This window comes from Pelecanus crispus, chromosome Z, assembly GCF_030463565.1.
Source record: "Pelecanus crispus isolate bPelCri1 chromosome Z, bPelCri1.pri, whole genome shotgun sequence".
In the NCBI taxonomy this organism is placed as follows: domain Eukaryota; kingdom Metazoa; phylum Chordata; class Aves; order Pelecaniformes; family Pelecanidae; genus Pelecanus; species Pelecanus crispus.
The window spans coordinates 18,628,867-18,651,080 of NC_134676.1; the positions used below are offsets into that span (position 1 = coordinate 18,628,867).

At 42.8% G+C, this 22,214-nt stretch overlaps 1 protein-coding gene across 2 annotated transcripts in view; it reads left to right on the forward strand.

Annotated features, from left to right (window-relative positions):
* Nucleotides 1-5,932: 5,932 nt before the first annotated feature.
* PARP8 (poly(ADP-ribose) polymerase family member 8) overlaps nucleotides 5,933-22,214 on the forward strand; it is a 118,360-nt gene continuing 102,078 nt past the window's right edge. For both annotated transcript variants that reach the window (XM_075727251.1, XM_075727252.1), the window contains exons 1-2: nucleotides 5,933-6,043; nucleotides 6,960-7,014. In XM_075727251.1, coding sequence (XP_075583366.1) covers nucleotides 5,953-6,043; nucleotides 6,960-7,014 — 146 coding nt within the window. In that variant the 5' untranslated portion in view covers nucleotides 5,933-5,952. The remainder of the gene's footprint in view (nucleotides 6,044-6,959; nucleotides 7,015-22,214) is intronic.

Consider the following 22,214-nt stretch of genomic DNA (forward strand, 5'->3'; position numbering starts at 1 on the left):
CTGTAAATGCAGCTATTCCGTGAGCATAGCTAAGCCATCCAGGGTTCCCTCCACAGTGAATGGCAGCAGTAAAGCTCTTGGGAAGGGGATTTAGAATAGTTGTAAAGGGAGCACAGCCCACAGCCAAGTAAGGAATGGAGCTGAAATTCTGCCTCTTGCCTGGGCTTAGGTGCTTATCTGTACCCCCAAGATAGGCGCCTCAGACTGATTGGGAAGCCATTTGTTATGCTCAGGCAGGATGGTGTACCTTCAGCGCTGATCACTGCTTGGCCGTAGGGTGTAACTCTGATAAGAGACAGCTGCGGGGACAGTAAGCGTCAACTTACTGTCAGGCTATGAGTATACACTCACAACTCCCAACTTCTGGAGAAATATTCTAGCTACCAGACTGCAGAGTAATTGAGATGGAGGCCCCATTACTTGCCTTACTGAGCATTGCCACTGTGCAGCCAGAAAGATCCACGATTCATGGAAATAACGAAGATGCTGGCAAGAGGCAACTCACTTCAGGAGACTGCAGGAAATGTAGGGTTCCCCTTCTGGATCTGTTTGTGACTGACATCAGAAAGTCATGGATAAAAGGTGTAGAACTACTCTGCTTGCCTCTTTAAAACTCCAGTTTCTGTAGAGAAAGCTCCGGTTTAGCCCTCTTCTGTGAGTGAGGTGGAAGAGGGGAACTGAATGGATGGGATAGACAGAAGTAAGAGCTGAAAAGAGGGAATGCACTCTTGAGATGCACTAGAAAAAAAATAAGGCCTTAATGGTGTAAGAGTTAGTGAGGAAAGGAAAAAGGAATAGCAGAAATGAGGTTAATGGGCAGGGACTGAAAGATTAGATGACATAAGGAGGAAAAACAAGAACAAGTTAAAACCATCATTAGAAAATGTAATGCTAAGAGTTACAATAAATTGTGGTGTCATTTGGGACTCTGATCGCATGATTTATTGAATATTGCTAGGAGCATTTATCATGCCAGCAGCCATAGGCTTAGCTTTCGTGGCCCTCACTGACATCTGGAATGATGAGTACTTGGTCCTTGATGGAAAGTTAGGGGTCACTGTTACAGCACTCCACACATCTGTGTGTAGCACCTGTACATCCTTTTGTTTTGTTAGAGGTGACTATTGCTGCTGTTTAATATATTTTTTTAAAAAAAGAAAAAAAAACCACAATTGCTTTGGAAATTCCAACACTGAATTGAAAAAAATAAGGCTTGGTCCTCTGGTACGTCATTTCAATGCTTTTATTTTTTTTTCCTCCATTGCTATTCAAAAAAAAAAAGGCCAATAAAATATGTAATGTTAAAATGTGTTACCTTAAGTTTTTTTCACCCCCTAAGCTAGATGAGATGGCTTAAAATAATTTTTAAAAACTCATGGAGGATTGGACAGGTGATAGTTTAACCTGTTGTTTCATATTGCAATCTAAGTCATTACTTCAGTTTTTATCATACAAAAATATGTAACAATTTTATTCAGAATTAAGCAGTATTTTAAGTCATGTTATTAATTCCATTTTAACTGTCATTCTTTTTTAAAAAGCAAAGGCTTTTTATCAGTGGACCAGTGCTAACCCACTGCAAAAATCAGTTAAGATGCTTTACTCTCGGTGAAATTCACTCTTAAATCATGATAGGTCCACCATGCTAGTGTGTTTTTAATCTAAGTCATCACAGCCTTACAGTGATGACCCAAAGAAGCCAACCTATTTATAACTTCACCAAGATTTGAGTGGCTTTCTATTCTATTGTGTACTGCTTTGGCTAAGGATTGTGGCTACATAGAGTGGCAATGACTACTTGGACAGACAACTGAGAGCAATGGTGTAGAGGACAGCTGTCTTGGTATCTGTCTAAAACTGGAACAAGCTTACAGAAAATGAACTATAAACTCAAGAATATTTACTTGAATATTACATCAGAATATTAGATTGTAACTGCCAATAATAGAGTTCTAGTGAAAATTGTACTACAGCTTAAAGCTAAACATTTTTTTATGCTTTGTGTCACTTCTCTGTTGGTGGGAACTGCTAAGTGTTGCTCCTACATCTCTCACCACTTAGTGTCTGTGTTTTCAGACTTTAATGCCAGTGTCATTTGAAAATGACTGTGTCATTTTGAGGAAGCCTGCTGGAAGGGTAGCATTGTGCTTTATGCTGCCGTAAGAGTGGAATGGTATTGATCCTTTAAATGTTCCACCTCGCAGAGCTCACCGTCTACAGACTTCAGTGAGCTTTGCTGTATTGGTGACTGGCAAATAGTCCTTGAAATTGGAGAAAAAGCAGAGGTTTAGTTTGTTTTGTACTTGAGTTTCATCTGGAGTATGCAAAAGTGGAGACAGGTTTTTGTTACTGTTTTAGAGGGTTGGTGGCAATTTTGTGTTTTGGATTCTTTTCCTTATCTCTGCCCTTTTGAATGCTCTCCCATATTAGGAATATTGGACAGATGCCGTATCTCATTGCCCTGAGTTCTGTATATTCTCTACAATGGCAAGTCTGCATATTTTTATTTTTCGTAAGACTTCTAATATGTGTTTATATGTAACAGGAATATGTTTAGAAAAATATAGAAAGAAGACACTTTGGGAGCGAACAGGGTGTCCTGATGCTAACTGAAAGATTTCTAACAGTTTTACTAATAGGTGGAAAGGACTTTTTTTTCTGGCATAAAATGAAAAAAACCTGCTTAGTCTAAAGGAGGCAGAACGCATCTATGAGCAGAAATTGGCTGACCTGTGCATTTCCTCAATAACTTTCTCAGTCACTGCTCACACATTATTGAAACACATTCACTGTGTTGTTTCTCTCTCTCTTTAGATAATTTTCCCCATTACATTTTGAGCTGATCTTGCATAAATTTTATAATCATGTAGCTCCACAGATTTCAATTTCTTTTTACCTTATTTACAACTCTGTAAATGTTTTCAGGTTCCCAGGAATACAAACATAAAAGTGATTTGTGTTTTTTTCTTTACTTAATTGTGGCAATCAATCTGAGCTGAGCTGAACTTGAGACAAAACTAGAAATGACATGAGTCAATTTTCCAAGACTGAAAAAGCAACTGGGAAGACATACATTGAATTCCCTTGAGCCAAGACCATTACTTCCAAGACCAACTGTCCTATCGTTTGTGAAATAAAGCTCTTCAGAAAGTTTCTTCAACAGGGTGATATAATGTACATGGTTATAGGGATTACAGCATGCATACAGATACTGTTGCAATAACACTTAGGGTACCTGCATGTCAGCAGCTTGTCAATCTTTACATATGTAGGGATCAACATTCACCTTGACTTTCTAACACTTCCATTTTCAGTATTTGAATCAATAGAATGATCTCAATATATAATCTAGCTTTTCCTCACTGAAATCAGCCATTCCTGCTGTAACCATACTAGAGTTATCAGGTAAATCAAGGGCCAAATTGGCTAAGAATCTAGAGATTTAAGAGCCATTTAAAATAAATAACAAACAATGGAATAAATAACCAACCATATTTCCAGACCTCTAGTTCTATTCAGTTGATGCTGTGAAACCAGATACCAACCATACCAGCTTTCTTGAAGACACTGAAACAGTCTTTGTGGATGACTTCTCAATTCACTGTTACCAAGCCTAAGAAAACAGTCTGAGGCTTAAAAAGGCAGTCAAGAATTGTTAATTGATATGACACTGAGAAGAACGCTGTGGCCAGAATAAACTATAAGCAGAACTGTCAGCATAAATATCCTGCAGCTATCTAAAAACCTCCCCACTTCCTGATCCACATGGGAGGGTTAACAGACACCTTTCTCCACAAGGTTCAGGACCAAAACCCCACCAGAGGAAGTCAAGTCCTGATTACATCTTCTAACTATGATTAAGGGGAAGGCAGCAAACATGGCTGCTGATGTCCTAGCTTGAATAGCTAGAAAAACACTCTAGAAAAGCATCGCTCGTTGACCAAGCTGACATAACTTGACAGAGTCTTACCATACTACACTGTATTTCTGACTACTGTGATGAGTTCTGTATCCTGCCTTGGAGAAGTCTTCCTGCAGTAGAAGAGAATTTAGTGAACAGCACTGAAAAGTCATCTGGAAATCTTCCTTGAGAGAGACATTATTTTCTCAGAGGCAGAGTCCTGTCACGTGAGGGGTTTTTGTTCTCTTTAAACACCACCTGTTTTTCCATGTAATTTCCCTTCTCTTCCCTCCTTCAGACACAAAATCTTACCAAGATAGAAATGAGCAAGGAATCTTTTTATCCTCACTTTTTTAGCTGTTTCCACTTAACAAATAAGAAAATAATGACTGTGTTTGTCCCGTGTTTAAAGTCAACAATACATGATTAATACAGACTTGCTTAATGAAAAAACACTAAAACGACTGAGCTCGATAATGACTAATCCATGGGAACTGTTTAGAGCTGGGCGAGTACGTAAAAACTGAATTTTGTGAATATTCTTCCAATTTTTTTTCAATCAAATCTGTTTCTACTACATGCACAGCCGTATTTATCGATTATCCACGTTGCACTCTGATGAAGAATACTTGGTTCTGCAGACTGGGCCGTTCCTTCCGAGTTCCATCACGGCCGTGACCTGTACGGCACCAGCGCCCCGAGCCCCGCGCCCGGCCGAGCGCCGGCCGCCCGGCTCGGTACCGGCAGCCCGGGCCCCCCCCGGCCGGTCCGAGGGGCGGCCTCGCCGCGGGGCGGGGGCACGGCAGCGCCTGCAGAACCGCAGAGCGGGGCTGCAAACAGGTCAAGGCGCCGCCGGCTGTTCCCGGGGCGATGGCGCTCTGCTCGGGGGGGGCCGCCGGGTGTCCTGCCCGGGAAGGGCCGGGCACAGCAGCCCTGCCCGCCCCGCCGGGCAGGAGCGCAGCAGCCGCGGGGGCGGCAGGGCGCGGATGCCGGCGGAAGGGAGCCGGCGGCGGGGAGAGGCGCGGGGGTCGCCCGCCCCGCCGGGAGCCGGCGGTGCCCGGGGCCGGCTGCCGGGGGAGGGCGGCGCGGGCCCGCCTTCCCGCCGGGACAAAGGGCGAGCGGGCCCCGCTCCCCCGCCCCAGCCCGGGGGTCCCCGCCCGGCCGGGGAGCGCCGCTTCCCTCCCCCGCGCCCCGCCGCCGGCCTTGCGCAGCGCGGCGCTGCCCGCTTCCTCCCCGGTGCCGGCCCGGGAGCCGCCCCGCCGCCCCGATCACTTGCCATTTGCATGTCTCTGCTGCTCGGGAGGAGGCGGCGGCCTATGCCCCGGCCCGGGGCGGGGGGGAGGAGGCGAGGGCCGGCGGCGGGGCCGGGACCATCGAGCCCGCCGCCTCCCGAGCCGCCCGCACGGCTCTGTGCGTCCGCCTCTTCCTTCCCCCGCGCCGCCTCCGCCGGGGGAGCCGGCGGGGGCCGTACGTGCCGGGCCGGGAGCGAGGGGAGGGTCTGCGGCTCGGCGTCGCCGCAGCAGCGCCGGCCCCGCCGCGCCGCCAGGGACCGGGTGCGGGCGCCGCCGCCGCCGGCTCCGCGCTGCTGCTGCGCGGCGATCGCCGCTGCCGGCGGGAGGGGCAGGGGTGTGAGCGCTCGGGTCGGCTGGGCCCCCCCTGCCCCCCCCTCCTTCCCCCCCCCCCTCCAAAAAAAGCCCAAACCAGCCAACCAACCCCAAAAAACCCGGAGGGCGTTGTGGGGGGTGGGGGTGGGGTGGGGGCATCCCGTGTCGCCGCCGCCACCCTGCGCTGGATCCATTGTGAGGAAATTGCCATTCGCTGGCAGCGGCGGCACATCTGGGCGGGCACATCTGGGCATGCAACATCGGCTCCCGCCGCCTTCCTCTTCCGTCCTCCAGCCGGCCGAGCGGATCCCTCCGGGCCGCCGCGGAGCCTCCTGCTCGCCAGCCCCAGGGTCCATCTTTCGGACTGAATATTAAAAACTGGCAGCGCCGGGGGGTGGGGCGGGGTGGAAATAAAGGCTGCTTTTTTTTTCCCCTGGGATTTATTCCATGGGGATGTGTTCAAGACAAGAGAGGATTCAGAAGGATATTGACGTTGTGATCCAAAAGTGCAAGGCGGAGAAGGACTGCCTGTTTGCAGGTGAGTTTCTCTCCCGGGCGCCCAGGTCGGCGGCGCGGAGGCTGCCGCCGCCGCCGCCCGCCCCGGACCCCGCTCCCGCCGCGCCGCGGCCGCCCGGGCTCTGCCCGTGCCCTTCGCCGCCGGTGCCGGGAGCGGGGGCCGCCGCCGAGCCGGCGTGTGCCTGCCCCCAGCCCCCTTCCTCCTCCTCCTCCTCCTCCTCTCCTTCCGAGGGCATGTGAGGGCAGATGAGACCGGGCGCCGGCCGGGCGGGGGGGGCATCCCGAGTGCGGGAGCGTGGCAGCGGCCGCACGCAAAGCCGTGCGGGTGCGAGTGTGTGCCGCCGGCCCGTGTGCCCCGGGCCCGTGTGCCGCCGGCCCGTGTGCCCCCGACCTGTGTGCCGCCGGCCCGTGTGCCCCCGCTGCCTGGCGCGGCCCGCCGCTGCTGGGGCGAGCGCCCCGCCGAGCGCGGCCGGGCCGCTGGCTGCTCCGCCGGGCGCTCCGCGGCTGTCGGCCGGGCTGCTGCCGGCCTCGGCGCCAGCCTCTATCCCCGCACGCCAGCCCAGCCGCAGGGCCGGGGCCGCGGCCGGCGGTACACGCACCCCCTTTCCCCGCAAACACCCCCCCGCCCCGCACACACCCCCCGGCCCGGCGTTTGGCGGCTTCCTCGGCGGGGCCGGTGCGGGCCGGCCGCGATGAGCCGTGGCGGGAGCCCGGCTTGTGGCTGCCTGTTGCCGTCCCTGACAATGGAAATCCCTGCCGTTGCCATAGCACCGGGCACTTGTTGCGAGGGGCTGGGGGGAGATGCTGCATTTCCTCCGACCCGCCCCGGCCCCCCTCCGCCTGCCCCCGTGTCGGCGGCTGAATGCCGGCCTGAAAAACCTCCCCTGTTTCAGCCAAAATAAAGACAATTCGCAATAACGCAGCTCTTTGTCTTTCAGATTTCAGGTACTCAGACTCCACCTTTACCTTCACCTACATTGGAGGCTCCAAAAGGTACTTTTTTTTTTTTACAGTAATGATTCCCTTCGTTTCCTGCTGGCAGTGGTTCCATACCGTGGCAGGCTTTTTTTTTTTGTTTCCTTTCCTTTTGCAAGGAGGATCGGTAAATCATCTGCCTTCGTGCAAACGTAAACTGAGGAGGAAGTGTCGAGGGAGGTGATCAGAAAGGTGATCCGAGTTGTCAGAGGCTCATTCCTCTGAGTGCTGCTCTGTGGAGCTTCACTGTTTATCTGGATACGTAGAATTTCTGCTGTACGTAAACTTAACAGAAACACAGCAAAGGCATCAGCATACGATACAGAGTTAATTCATATTAAAAAAACTGGGAAAAGTTACGATTTTAATAACGAATAGGCCAAATTTCACATCAGTCCCTTATTCTCTTGCATGAGAGCCGTATTTAGTCCCATGACAGATGCAAGACTGTCTGCCATTGACCAAATCACATTCCTGAGACATGAAATGAAATGTCAGTATAGCTTATAAGGCTAAAAAATGTTTTTACTGAATGTGAATTTAAACGTCATTTCTAAGTGGTTCTGAGCTTTTGGTTATAAACTGGATTGTCCATGTACACATTTTCTAATTACATTTCAGCATTTGTTGTGTTTGTCTGTTTTCAGAAGGAATTACATGTAAAAGCTTGAACACACATCCTTTTTGTTTCCCAGACTCTTAGTTACCTTTTACTTAATATGGTATTTACAGTATATGCTATGTCGTTCTCTTACCTTTTAGCTGAACTTTATTACACTTGGCAAGAAGTCTCGGGGTTTTTTTTTTGTTTTGTTTTAATTTTTTTCCCTCAGTTCATCTGATATCTTTGGCAATTGTTTTTCTTTCCCCGGGTACGTTAGGTTAAAGTACTGTATGCTTTGCCAGTGAACCTTTCCGTGCAGGCAGCGCTCACACAGCCATCAGTTCTCCCCTGTGCATGCTTTGGGGTCTGGCTGCAGGATCAGGCTCCCAGGTGGTCCCCAGGCTGTGAGAATACTCAGAAAAATGCTTTCCCACCTCGCTACCCTGCCTCTTCCGACTGAAGGAAAAGACAACTTCTGTTATTTTCGGTGGAGTAGAATAGTTCACCCAGTAGCTTAGAATCAATGTATTTTTAGGTACCTTGTAGTATACGCTTTCATTTAGGGTTTTAGTGTATGTTTTGTTTTGGTCTTGTTTTAAAAGATAACTTCGAAAGGCTTGCTATAGTAAAAATTATCTAACAGAAATATTATTTATCGTGTAATTAAGACAATTGAATTTGAAAGTTACTTTGCATTGTTTGCTAAACCATGTATTGCAGCAAGAAACCAGGAAGTGAAACCTGTGTATTGTTTCCATTTTCCAAGCTGAATAAAGTAAGAAGCCTAAGGGCATAACTGATGGGAAACAAACTGGTTTATAAATGTTGAAACAAAACATTGCCACTTCCACAACGCGAGATGGAAGAGGGCCTTACATCCCGCAGCCTTGAATTTTAACTGGGGTCAGCGTTTGCTTAGGAAACTGTTGACTGGACCTTGAAAATTCAAACTGAATTGAGAAACAAACACCATGCTTACAGATATTGGCAAAAAGTGGGTTGTTACGTAGAGCATACTCAAATTTCACTTTCCTTTTCACATTTTAAGGACATTTAAAAAGCATCCCTTGAGAGAAGTGTTTCATGTTCTCTGCTTGTTTGTATTGTGATTTAGAAAGACGTTTTACAATATTCTTAGTGTACAGTGGTGTACTCAGTGGCAGGTTTATGGTAGTAAGCTCTCTTATGAAGTACATAAACTGAAAACCCTAAGCCTTGACTATTAAGAGCCAAACTTCAGTTTCTCACATCGAAGATGAGTTAGTGGTTTTATCTTAGAGAAGCAGCTGGCTGAGCAGCAGCTATACTGCACTGTGTGCAGCATTTGGGCAAGTCTCCAGTATAGGGTCAACAGCAGTGACTTGTACGTGGTAACAGTTTAGGAGAGCTACCTAAGGATCTTCTTCTTGCATTTGGCCATGATTTTTTTCTTACTGCCACTGCTGCAGCTGTGGGCTTCCTGAGTGGTGACCCCATTTTTTGACTATTGCACTCAGGAATTGTCCCTAAATGACCAAACCCCTGTTAGCTCACAATCATAGCCTTGAGTATCAGCGGACAGGCCTTGTCCATTTACTTCAGATATTTGGCCTAATGACTTTCTATTTCGAACCGACAGGAGCACAGGCTTTTGAGTAATGGGCAAAGGGATGGATATTCATTGGATGGATGTTCATTGGATGGATGTTCAAACTGAGAAACAGATTTAAACGAGTAAGGGTGGAAATGGTGTGTGAAGAAGATTACAGTACTTCAGCACTCATTAGCTGCATTTGGAACTCAGTCTTTTTCAGGCTTTATTTCCTTTAGATGTTCCTTTAGGTCAGTGTGTATTATGGCTTTGGTTTAGCCATAATGGTTGGATACAAGAGCAGAAACCCTTGAAAGAAGGCAGTATGTTTCCTGTTTGAGAAGGAGGATTCTTGGTCTTACCCTTGTATAAAGGCAGGTGACAATACTAGCAAGTTAAACATCGCTGGGGGTTTTCCTCTGCATGCTGCAGTTGCCTCTAGTGCCCATTAAGTCCATTTATCAGTGGTCTTAATTTATAAACTCAGAGCCAGATTCTCAGTAAATCAGTGTTTAAGTCCATGGAAGTCAGTGTACCAGTATTATTTCAGTTATGATGAGGGCCTAAGTTTCATTTGTGTTTGTTCTTTAAACTGTTAAGTTTATCTGTGTGAGATTTTTCTTCTTGGGGCCGGCTTCTCTGACTTTATATGCTTTTTCTGTTGCTTGGATTGATTGCACAGCCTCTTCCTACATTAGTACTATTCAAATATTGAGGTAGTACATAACCATGCTGCAGGTCAATCCAAACAGATAGGCCTGATGTGGAGCACATTTATCATCGCTTCAGTGGAGTCAACTTGTATTCCCACGGAAAAGTGCTGAACCAAACCCTGAGAGCATGACTTAGCTTTTGTTCAAATACAGAGGTTCCAGGGAAACCAACCGTTTGTATTCTTTATGTAGATGTCTTCCAACATTTGACCTTTAGGTGATATTAAGCTATTATATTGTGTAAATAATCTGTGTGTAATGATCACTGGATAGGCATAAATATGCTTTTGCAGGATTTTTCTTGAAAAGTTAAATGGGAAGAATCTCTGTAAGTACAAACATATTTGTATTGTGTGAATTATAAATAATCCTTTATCTATGTAGTTCAGTTAGTTCAGTTAATCCTTTTGGACTGTATTTCACGATACCTTGTTTTTTTTTTTTAAATGCACTATGTTCACACTTCCAAATCATTAGAGTTGTTTGACACTGCAGAGATGCTTCCTGGTTTGGGAAGGTTGTAATTAGCAATTTATTAGTGAAAGCACATGTTTGTGCGTAATGTGGGCACTAACTATGGGGCAGATTGTTTATGAATTTAATGATTTTTTATTTCATTGTCAGAAAGCAGTAAGTAGGGTGATAGATTTCTTATAAAGTAAGGTATTCATTCAGGTGCTGTGACTGTGCAAGATTTATTCTTCTTTAACTACATCTGGCAGAATATCAGAAATGGCTGGAATTTTTATGTTTTTTACTGCAGGATCTAAAAAGGATATTAAAGTGTGAACGTGTCAAGTTCTCTGTTTTTTAAAAGAATCTCTTGTTTCCTTTTTCTTATTTTCTGCCCCTGTATGAAACATTGCTCCTCCAGAAACCATGCAGACTGAACAGAACTGCTGATCTGTCATCTCTCAAAAACGCGTGATGCCCTGAAGTTGTTTTCACTTCATATGTCATTTCACATGTTTTTCATAGAAATAGTGCTTGGTTGTCCTGAAAAAAAGATGTTTCGGTTTTTTAGTGTTTTTCTCACCCCACTTTTTTTTTTTTTTCTCTGAGGCTAAACAAGGACATCATATCAGTCCTGAAATACCTCTTCATTCAAATATGTACTTAACTCTCATTGGCAGCAAGGGACAGGGACAATAAGGCTGTGCATGAGAACAGATCTAACGCTGCAGCATATTGTAAAGAAACCAGATAAAACCTGTAAGAACTGAACACAGATTAATTTTGTCAGCCAAATTCCCATCTCCTATTTGCACAGTGGACGCTTGTGTTCTGCTTTCTGTACTTTAGCACAATGATTATAACAATGGCAGTTCTGAGGAAGCAAGGAAAGTTGAATTTTGGTCTGAAGTAATTACTTATTTTTGCTTAAAATAATGACAAGTTGTTCACTTAGGATGTTTTGATTTTGAATATTTGGCTTTCTGTTTTGTATTCAAGATGTTGTACATGGTGTTTAGTATTGTAGTATCAGAAATTCTCATGTAAACTGATGAATTAATTCCCACCTCACTGTAGCAGTGAAATATTTCACCGGGGAGCTGTGCCACTGAAACAGTAACTAAATTGCTTGTGGCTTTCTATAGCTAGAGACGAAAACCACTATCTGAAGTCCTAGCACATTATGTCCACCAGGTGTTTGAACAACTTGATGATAGATACAGATTTTTTCCCCTTTAGTGGTATGCCCTATTGCTACTTACGTGAATTTAACAAAAGTGCCTGCCTGAGAGATGCCATTTGGTGAATAATTTTGAAATTTTGGTGTCACTCAGATAATGCTGAAAGTCTTCAGTACAGAAAAAGCTGTGAAGAAGAATGGTTTGGGGCTAATTGATGTGTGTTTTTATCTTAAAATTTATGTTCAATTTATATATACTGTAGTGAAAAAAGAGAGAGAGAACTGAAAAATATTTTTTAAACTGAAACGTAAAATTGTGTCCATCAGAAAATATAAAAATGGAACACTTTTCTGAACATTTTCATTTTTTTCTTTCCTTTCCAAAATGATCTAGTTTGAGACCAGCCTTTTTTGGATAGGTTAGTTTTAACCTAGCTGCTTTGTTGGGTTCATTGCATGGCAGTGTGTTTACTGGCTATGCAAGGTTTGGGAAGAGAAGGTCGGACTGTTCCTTTTGGAAGCAGTGGTGGCTTACATAAAATGAAAGTGTCCATGAAACTATGACTTAAAAAGACAAGAAGACGATTTTTATGGAATCCATTGCTCTGAATGGTTTTAGTTTAGCTGGAATTGGTTTTACATAGGGCTTAGGAAGGGTTGGTACAAGTACATACATTTTATCTTCTGTTGGCTGATGGCTGTGCTTAACTTTGTGTTCAGGTTATTAAATGTGCAATTACATTCCTAAAATCTACCTCTACTACAGAAATAGAGGGGTGAAAACTAGATACAGAGCTTGTGCTTAGCCATTTGTTTATTGCCATTTCAAAATACCTGAAAGATTGTACGTCGTCTTTGAATTCTAACTTTCTTATCAAATATGGCTTAACAGTTTTGCTAGGACTGCACCATTTCCTGGGAGAGAAATCTACGAAAGGAGACAGGAATCTAGTTTAGATATAAAATGGCAAGCATTGTGATTTTAATTTCTTCATTAAAGTTCTGTAGATGAAGTGATGTTGAATACAGCCATGGGTACTTTTAAAAAACTGTTTTGTGTCAGGTATTAATTAAGTTTCACTTTTAAAATCTCTCTTTAAGGCAAGCATTTTCCATTCTATGAATTGCTGCTAACGTACCTATTCTGACTTTATACTACCTTCTAATATTGGCAGTGTGTAGTACGTACATGAAACCTACCCATACATTCCTATAGATAGTTTTTTGATAGATACTACAATAAATTCAGTACGTGTGATTTAACAAATCACTCATCCTAGAAAGAGACCTGGTAGAACACTATAGTAAAAAAAGTCATTAAGTGCAATGTTGAGGGTTTGTGAAAAGCAAAATCAACAACCGTTCTACTCACGGCCTTACGGAACTCGCCTTTTTTTGATGGTCTTGTGTCTGACAGATCCTTCTCACCTTGCTGTTAGAGAATCCATGCTGACTGCAATTAACCCAGTCCCCATCATTGCATCTTGTAAAAATCACGTACTTCAGGGAGAGTATGGTCTTCTGGAGATCTCTTACTTGTCTGGTGAAGTGAGTGGCTGTCCTCTTTCAGCTGCATACTGTACTAAGAGCAATACATTCAAATTGTGAATGTCTACCTTTCTGTGAGAAAAATGTGGTTTTAGGCACTTGAATGAATGGCCTAGTTTTCAGAAGTGCCAAACTCCCACACCACGTAGTGGTCTCAGTATTACTGCATGTTGCTTAGCCCTTTTAGAAAGCATCACAATCTTTATGCGGATTTTTTGTTGTACAAATCTGTGAACTGTTGTTTGAATGGTTCACCAGCACAGAGCTGGGAAGAGTGCTTGAATGTCTTTACAGAAAACGTTTTCAGTAACTCCTTCCTTCTCTGCTTTCATCACCTATTTTAACATACTAAGTACCTAAAAAGAGACATGTAGGCTGTCATTGTTCAAGTGTTAATGTGATAAGACAAATAAATTTGAAAGCAGAGTACACTCTGACAAAATTAATTTAGATCACTTTTCTCTATATTGGGACTAATGCCATTTTTTGCTTTTCCTGTTAGTCTCTAATAATTTCTCATATTTTTCATTGCTCATAAATAAAGAGCTGAAGATACCTGTTGGCATATTTTTTCCATGGGTTATTTACTGTGCAAAATACAAATTCTCATTTGAGTCAGAGTGTAATCACTGAGAGTCAAAATACCTGCTTTAATAAGCTTCAGCACCTAGAGGGAAAGTAAATTTTAAATTGCTGTGAGAGTTCACTTTACTTACAATTAAAACTAAGAAAAAGATGAAATGTGAGTAAATATAGAAAAACTCCAATGTATAATTCTGCCTAGGCATTAAATAAATCCCACTTAAGAGGACAGCTCTTAAGAATTAATGTCCTCTTTGCTACAGGAGGGTCAAGATTTTTATAGATGTAAACTGTACTGGCCTCATCTGAGGAAAAGGAGCTCCTTTTAACAGGGTAAATTTGACTTATAAAGATAAGCCTACTATCCTGTGCAGCAGTAGTTAGAAAATCTCACTGAAAGAAGAGGGACTAAACAAGGTACAGAAATAACATCTCCTTCCCCTGACAGCCTTCTGCATGCTCACACAAGATTGCATCCAGCCTATTTCTATGGAAGGAAGAGCAGGAAGGAGCCTTGCCTAAGGACCGGGAACAATTGTTGCTTTTATGAGTCAGACCTCTCCTGGGAGGACCCATTATCTCCAGGGAGCTTTATGTCAGACATTGTGTTCCTCTACTGCAAGGGCTAAACACCATCATACGTGCTTTTGGCATTATGTCGTCCCGTGGGAGTAAGTCATGGTCTTGCACATGCTCACGTAAGGTAACAGGCAGAAAGCAGTCTTGGGTAAAGGTTGGAGGATGAGCATCTTTCTGTAGCTTGCTTGAAGGCAGGATACCTGTGTGAGCCCTGCAGAAGTCTTTGGCTTCTCCTGGCTGTTGTGGAAGACCATGCCGTGTCCTGGCAATTAGGATTGAGCTGAATCACTTCTTCTCGGGCAGACTTCTCTAGTGCTCAGTGGGACCCTGCCTGGAGCAAAGAATTGAGGGCTAAGAAGAAGCTCAAAGAAACTAGCAAACGCTCTGGATGTCTCCTTCCAGCCTTGAGGCATTGATCAGAAATAAAAGGGGCAACAGCATGTCTCCTGTGTAATGAAATGTACTGTTTGCCAGAAGAGAGTGCAAAAAATGGTGATACACCATTTGTAGAAAGAAGTACATAATTAAAGAATAAGTTCCTTTCAAATGGTGTAGCATTCTGCATTTCATCTCACATATTACAGGTTGCCATCTTGAAATCTTGTTGCTTTAAATGAATGTTCCATTGATAAGAGTTTTTTTATTTTAAGAGCCAAGCTAGAAGGCAGGATAACTGCGCACCATTGAACTGTCATACTTCTACTCAGTAAGGTGTTTGTGGCAGACAGCAGTTGCTCTCAAGTAGAAAAAATAGCCTATGGGTTAGACATGGTATTCCAGGTCATTAACTTTTCTGCAAATGGTAGAATATTTTATTTTAGGGTTTTTTTGTGGTATTGCTCATTCTTTTTCCTTAATCTTGAAAACTTAATCTTTGATGGGGAGTTCTCACCCCATAATAATCATACATACAGCAAAATATGAAAATAATTAGCATGCTTTTCTGTCAGATTAGGACCTGGGGTTGATAAAGGTGTCAAAATCAGGAAGCACTTCATTGTCATAAAAGTACTTGCTGATAGTCAGCTGCTTGATCTCAATTACAGCTGTATGAATCCGGAGTAATTCCACTGATGTGATGGGGCTCACGTGGGTGTACAGCAATACTACTGAAGTTCTTTGGCCCTGACTGCTCCTAGTGAATGGCAGTCCAGGTGATTTTTTTTTCACCTGGGGGGTAGTTATGAAGACCAGAGTTCTGTTTTCTGCCATCTTTGCAGATGTATTCTCATTTTTGAGTACTTTCCTGGATGGTGGGAGAGCTGCAATTTAGCCAAGGAAAAAAGCTTGCTTTCATGCATTCTTACCAAGTGCTTTCATGCATTCACTGTCGTTGCAGAGGGCACAGACAGAAGGCCAGTTGTCAAACTCATGCTTTTCTTCCTCTGTCTTTTTAGCCTTAGCATCTGAAAACCTGGTTGTCACAGAGTCCGCTTTTAAGAACGTAATTTGCTAGGCCACATGAAAACCTCTTTACCTGTCACTCCCTCAGAATCAATATGAAATCTTAAGCTGAGTCCCAGAATCGTTTCAGAGCTTTTTGTAAATACAACCATTAGTAGACATAGAAATGGTGATTTCTTCACAAGAACTATTCTGTGAAAATACCTAAAAGAAACATATTGACTTTGTCCAGATTAAAACTGTGTGAAATCTGGTCATTTCAGTATATATTTGTGCAAAACAGTGGTAACATTAAAAAGAAATTAAAAAAAGAAGTGTTTTACAGTATTTCAGACTGAAAAATGTAACCCTTAAATATTAAAATCTTCTGGAAAACATACATTTGGTTAATGCCTTCGTACAGCAGTTATGGACACTATCAACAGCCTTCCCTTATAGATAGGGAATTATATAAATTCAAGATGTCTACTGGTTTAATACAGTTCTATGAATATTACATGAAATCTTTTATACATGGCTGTAGCTCTAATGGAGTTGCAGCTGCAAGCTGAGCTTATTAATTCTTTTAGGTTAGAGAATTATTTTGCTATAAAGACTTTTAATCATCCCATAGAACAAGGCTTGTTAGGCTTGGCATAAAATTGCAGTAGTAGGGTTCTGTAGGCTTACGTGTTGAAGAAGGACTCATGTTTTATCAGTGGATGACAAGAACAGTGAAATTGGATATGTTTAGGTGGCAATAGGAGGAACATAACCTCTGCAAGAATCTCCTTGGGCATGTGCTAGTTTTGTTAACTGAGGCCAACAGAAGTTTTAAATTAGTTTAGTATTGGTCTCTAGAGTACGAAGTAAAGAGTCACAATGATCAGCCCACCAAAGATGCAAGCTCTCTTGCCTTTACCAGACCAGTGTGCACATGCTCCTTTGCTTTTTTCTTTTTTTTCCCCCAAATATCTGTATAACACAAGAGCAACATTGCCTTTGGCATACAGTCCTGCTTTCTACATGTTCCCTGTGCCAGATTTAGCTGTTGATGGAATTTTTACGTGAAACTTGTGTTGGTTAAAGTTGTTCTACCTTCATGACTGAAGTAAAACTGCATGGGATTAGCAGCCACCAGTTTAGTTCTTCTTGTTAAGGTATTTGCTCAGTAATCTAAGGACCTTTACAATTCCATGTCTTGGCAGTTACATTTTATTTGCTTGTTTTGGTATTCTTATTTGAAATTACAAATTATGAGAAATTCTAGTGGTTATTTGCTTTTAGCTACATATAGTGAATTCAAAGATATTCATTCTCCCTGGGAACCATGCTATAGGGAGTAGACGAGTGGAGCGACACTCCAGGCTCTTTCTGTACCTGAATTTATATTTGACTGATAAGCTTTTATTTGTTTTAGATTGTCCCTCTTCTGATGAATAATTGCTTACTATACTGTTTCTGTGTTTAAACATCAATAACTAGATATTAAAAAATATTACTTCATAAAAGTGTATGCCTTTATTTCAGACAGGAATAAACACATTCATCCTCTAGTTCAGCTAAAAACTGACCTTTGCCAAGGACAACAAACACACAGAGATATGGAGTGTAAATACCTTTTACATCTAGCACTGTCTGGCTTCAAGGCAGGCACGGATGTGTGGAAGACACTGGCCTCCCAGTGTGCTAATAAGGATTAGCCATTTGCTGTCCACAAATAGGACAGGAGTTGCAGTTGCTTGTGTCAAGATAAAAATTACAAATGCTACTGATTTTTTTGCTCATGGACGACATAAACTGATCGTCCTTTAGGGTCAAGAAAAGCTTTACCCTGGCTACAAAGTCCTTCCTTATTTCCCCTATTAGTAAGGCATCATCAGCCAACGGCACAGGGGGTCAAGCCTTTGACTGAAAGGCCACTGTGAAAGGTGACACATTTTGCTGGCACGGTAATTTCTAAAGCATGTTTCTAGCATATATCAGTGTATGTAACAGTTGCAGAACTTTTGACGTAAGTGCTGAGCAAATCATCATAAATTGCTGGTATTAATGAGGCTTTCGCCATTACTCTGTCTGCTTACAGCATATTCCCATCTGCATTTTGTCCCAAGTTATTTCTCTGTTGTACTTTATGTGACGTAGCATTATTACCATATTCTTAGCTAATTTAAATTGGCAAATTGCCATGGAATTCAGTAAAGTCGTGCCAACTTATAGCACTGAGGACCTGTCTATAATTATATTCATCTTGTTAAGGAAGTTTAAATAGAGCAAAGCTAAATATAAATGCAGTATGTTGTCTTCATTGACTTCTAATAGAATAGTTTAATATATGCATGATTAGTTACGTACCAAAGTGATATTACTCATTATTTGTGTTTGCATTTTAGGTGACAGGTAAGAACAAGTTTCATGGAAGCTGATAAAGTGAGATACAAATTATGTTCTTTGAGAATGGCTCATATTGAAGGGGCGGGGGATAACTCCAAAATAGGGCAGAGATGCCTGAAGTGATAGAGACTTTAGAAGTTTTCCCACGTAACAAACAGGTGTTCTCAGCAGTGTGGCACTCGAGTCTGAGGTTTGCATGTGGTGCAACCCCATGAGCAAAGGCACTAGCCAAGACACCTGCAGTGGTCTCTTTTTTCATTTTCAGTGCTACGGTGAGCTTGACAGAGCACTTGCCTGTCTGTGTGCAATGTAGATGTTCCCACAGGATCCCTCTGGCACAAGGAAAGTCTTGTCCCACAGAACATAGCACCTCTGCACTCCCCATTGAGAGATAACGATGACTTCAATCTGCAGAAGTTAGAGAAGGTTTCACACCAACCCTGACCATGCCATTTCCATTTTGGCTGTGCCATTGGAGAGCACAGAATCCTTACGATTGTCTTTCCATTCGTTCCCAACTTGTCATTTTTCACCCTTCTTTCTTCTAGCCTTTTGTTTTCAGAGGTGCTCTGAATACTGATTTATTGTGACAAAAACGGATATCTGTTGTGTGCATATTGTTGAAGCAGAGGGACATGAAATAACTGGTATTAAACAACTGTACTATGCAAGTTAACAACATGGAGCAGCTATATATCACTTATCTCCCAGTTCTCTTCAGATTTTATATATATCCTGAAATGCTTGTTTCGGTTCTCAGGATGTTTCACCAGAATAACAATGGGTGCTTAGACTGTTAATTGGAGTGATCACATGTTCATTGCTGTTCGTTATTCTGTTTTTGGTGTCTAACATGTGGGTGGCTAGAAAAAAAATCACTGCTGAAATAATTGCAGCTGCAGCCTGAGTTGTTTGCTGATTTAGGTTTAAAAATCTTTTTTAGCTGGGATGTTTTTGAGATTTCTGGTGTACCTAGGTAAGACTGAACAGAGATAGTTTGTATTATATTGTAATAGTATGTATTTCAGATCTTTCACTGTAGATGCTGCACAGGCGTAAGAATGCATTTTAGCTTGAACCAATAAAAGTTCCATGGTCTTATGCATTATAGGAAATGTTTTAAATAGAACTGCAAAGCAAATAAAAAAATAGATGTTGCTTTATACAGTTTCCCAGTCTTCATTTTACAGGTTACTTATTCTACAAAAAGCGCTCTTTATGGACCTTGGTAGTCTCTCTGCAGTAACTATCTTTTAATTCTGTTCCCCCGAATATAGGAAACCTTCTGATATTTCCATCAGTAACAATGCACATTTCATTAGGTGTATAGTGCTATTAATTATCACTCTGCACTTCCCAGGGTGTTCGGTACTTGCCTTGGGAATCATTCCGAAGTTCTTTTTGTGTATTTGTCCAGTAATATAACTGGTTGAGGGTGACTTTTTGCCCTCTATGATGCTGCTTAAAGTTTTCCGTGGTTGGCTTCTGCTTTGATTTGTCATGATGTAAGGTAAGACTCACCCTGTTGCAAACCTGCTGGTGGTGTTTCACTAGTGTGAGATGGACTCCTTGGGTATGTCTGTGTTATTTTTAAGGGTCAGACTTGATAAACCAGGTTTGGCTGTTGTGCATAGCACGAGCTCCATAGGCACGGGATGGGTGAAGCGTGCCCTCAGCACACAGGACCTGTACAGCTAAGGAGATCTGGCGGGATGGTGTCCTGGTAGGTACAGCCAGAGGAGGGGGCCATGGGCTGCGCCCTACGTAACTGTGTAAATGGAGGGAGGGTGAAATTCCTGTGCATAGACCCTCCCTGAAGGCTGCTCTTCCACACCTCAGTCGATGTAGCACTGGGATGATCTACCTGAAGTGACCATCTTTGATCAGAGATGTTTCAGAGCTGGACGGAGAGCTGCTCCAGGTGGAGTGGCACGGCGCGCCGGTGCACTGCGCCGGCTGCGGGGCAGAGCCTGGCAGCCTGCCCTGGGAGCGTGCCCTTCCAAATGACTGCTCTCCTCCCGCGTCGGGACAAGTGTTTTGACTCGTGGCAGGCTGGCAGGCAGCACGGCTCCAGAGGACTGTCCGGCAGGAGTCAGGTCAGGTAAAATAAATAATTAACTACTTCAATGAAATAATATGGGACGGACACACACACACCCTTTTGTTGCCAGCACAAAGCTTATCAGGCAAATGGAACGTATTCTGTGAGTTCAGTGTCTGTGAAATTTGGAAAAAAAGAGTTGGAGATGGATCACCTTTCTCATTGCCTCTGCTTCCCAGAGGGCTCGGAGTCCTTTAGGTTAATCATAAAATATCTTCTTCTGGAGAGGAGCTAAGCAGAGTATCTCTTTTCCAGTGATAATTTCACATAGTAATCTAGCGTGCATAAAGCTGCAGCATCTGCAGCCAGTCCAGACCATGTTCAATGTGTGCATGCATGTTGGTTTTAGACAAGTGGTGTCAGTTTTCTCTTTAGCATTCTGTCATTTCTTCTTCCTTGGAGGTTTTATAGCTCTCCATAATAAGAACTCTTTTTTTTTTTTTTTTTTTTTTAATTTTTCTCGGATTCAAATCTGTGTGCATTTTTAAAATGTGCATGCAAATTAGTTTTGCCCCTCAGTTTCCTGGTAAGTTGCCACAATGGCCAGGAGGGTGGCAGAGGTTCTGCACCATTGCTCTCGGGAGCGCTAATGTGTGACAGAACGTGGCAGAGCTGTGTCACAGGAAGAGGTTTGCTGTTTCCTTTTTGTTGCTGCTGCTGTTGCATGAAAGACTGTAGAAGAGAAACCTGGAGGGAGTAGTGAAAAGAAAGAGCATGGGTCGGCATTCAGCTCTGAGTTACATCACCGCAAAGTGGAAGGCTGGCTGGCTGCGTGTGGAAAGGCACCTTTAATAAGAGACTGTGTGTTAAACAGTGAAGACAGAATAAGATGTTACTTGTTGCCATTTACTTTCATCTACAGTTAAAATACTTTAAAAGACAATAAGTACAATGTAAATATCAATTTTCTTATAATCTGTTTACCTCTGTATTTTCTCTCAGAGTTGTTTATAATTTATTTTTAATGATAATGAATAATTCTGGCAGGAGGTTGAAGCCAAGCATGTTACCGTATTATGGTAGTGTTACTGACTTCAGGGATGCAATGCCAGGTTTTGTTTCATTTTATTTTGAAGGGCTGAGGATGAGCAATACCACACCTTATTCTAATATTTCTAAATAAAATTTAAAAAAAAAAATTATGCATTTGACTGACGTGCATTCAAGGCTTAGGTAGGTAAAACAGTTGAACTCTTCTGCCTCTAGTATTTTGAAGTTCCTTGTTGGATGCTGCCCATGGCTCTGCAGTGGCAGTATATTGGTTGGGACATTAGCTGCTACTGAGTGAGAATCCTTTACAGCTCTCAAACTTCAGTGATTTCAATATCTAATGATTGCAATATGCTCATGATTAACTAGATAATATACTCTACTGAAAAATCCTTGAATTGTGAGGTGAAGGCTGAGTGGGCTGGGGTGATGTCGGGACTTTCCTGCGTAGATTATTTCTATTTTGAAGTCAATCAGTCAGAACTGCTGAGGTTTTTATTGCTGTACTTGATAAGTTTCAGAAGATTTTTTGCATAAACATTTTCATTTTGCTGCTGATCAGTATTTTGACTGAAACAAAATACATAAAAGGTTTCTACATTTAGCCTGTTCCTCTCCACCTCTAGACTATGTAAACTGATGAGATGACATAAGCCTAACTGAAGAGAAAGCACAGTTTAATTTCCTTTATATGGTCATATGTTGCCCTTCTTATTCCATTTATTTCAGTTAGAGATTATTGGAGTAATTGAGGCAAATATTTAACATTTGGCCAAATTTCATTTTGAAAGAATTCCATTTATAGTTTGAATTCCTTTGGTGTGTTTTGCTGTCTTAATACCTGTAGCTGCAGTTATCTGCACAGAGCTGAAGCAGTGATACTGGTTTTATTTACACTCGAAGAACTTAACCCTATGTATCTGCCTGGCCAGCTATCTAGCTAAAACCCCTCCTTAATGTTTATATGTATTGTACATTTATTTACAAGGCTTCAGGTACTCAGTGATTCCTTTGTCAGTAGTATTTGCATTAACATTGACCATCTCGCATGGTCACGGTCATGTCAGTAGGATTTTGAGAGAAGAGTAACCGGTTAGGGTACTACCCATTAATCAAACTTG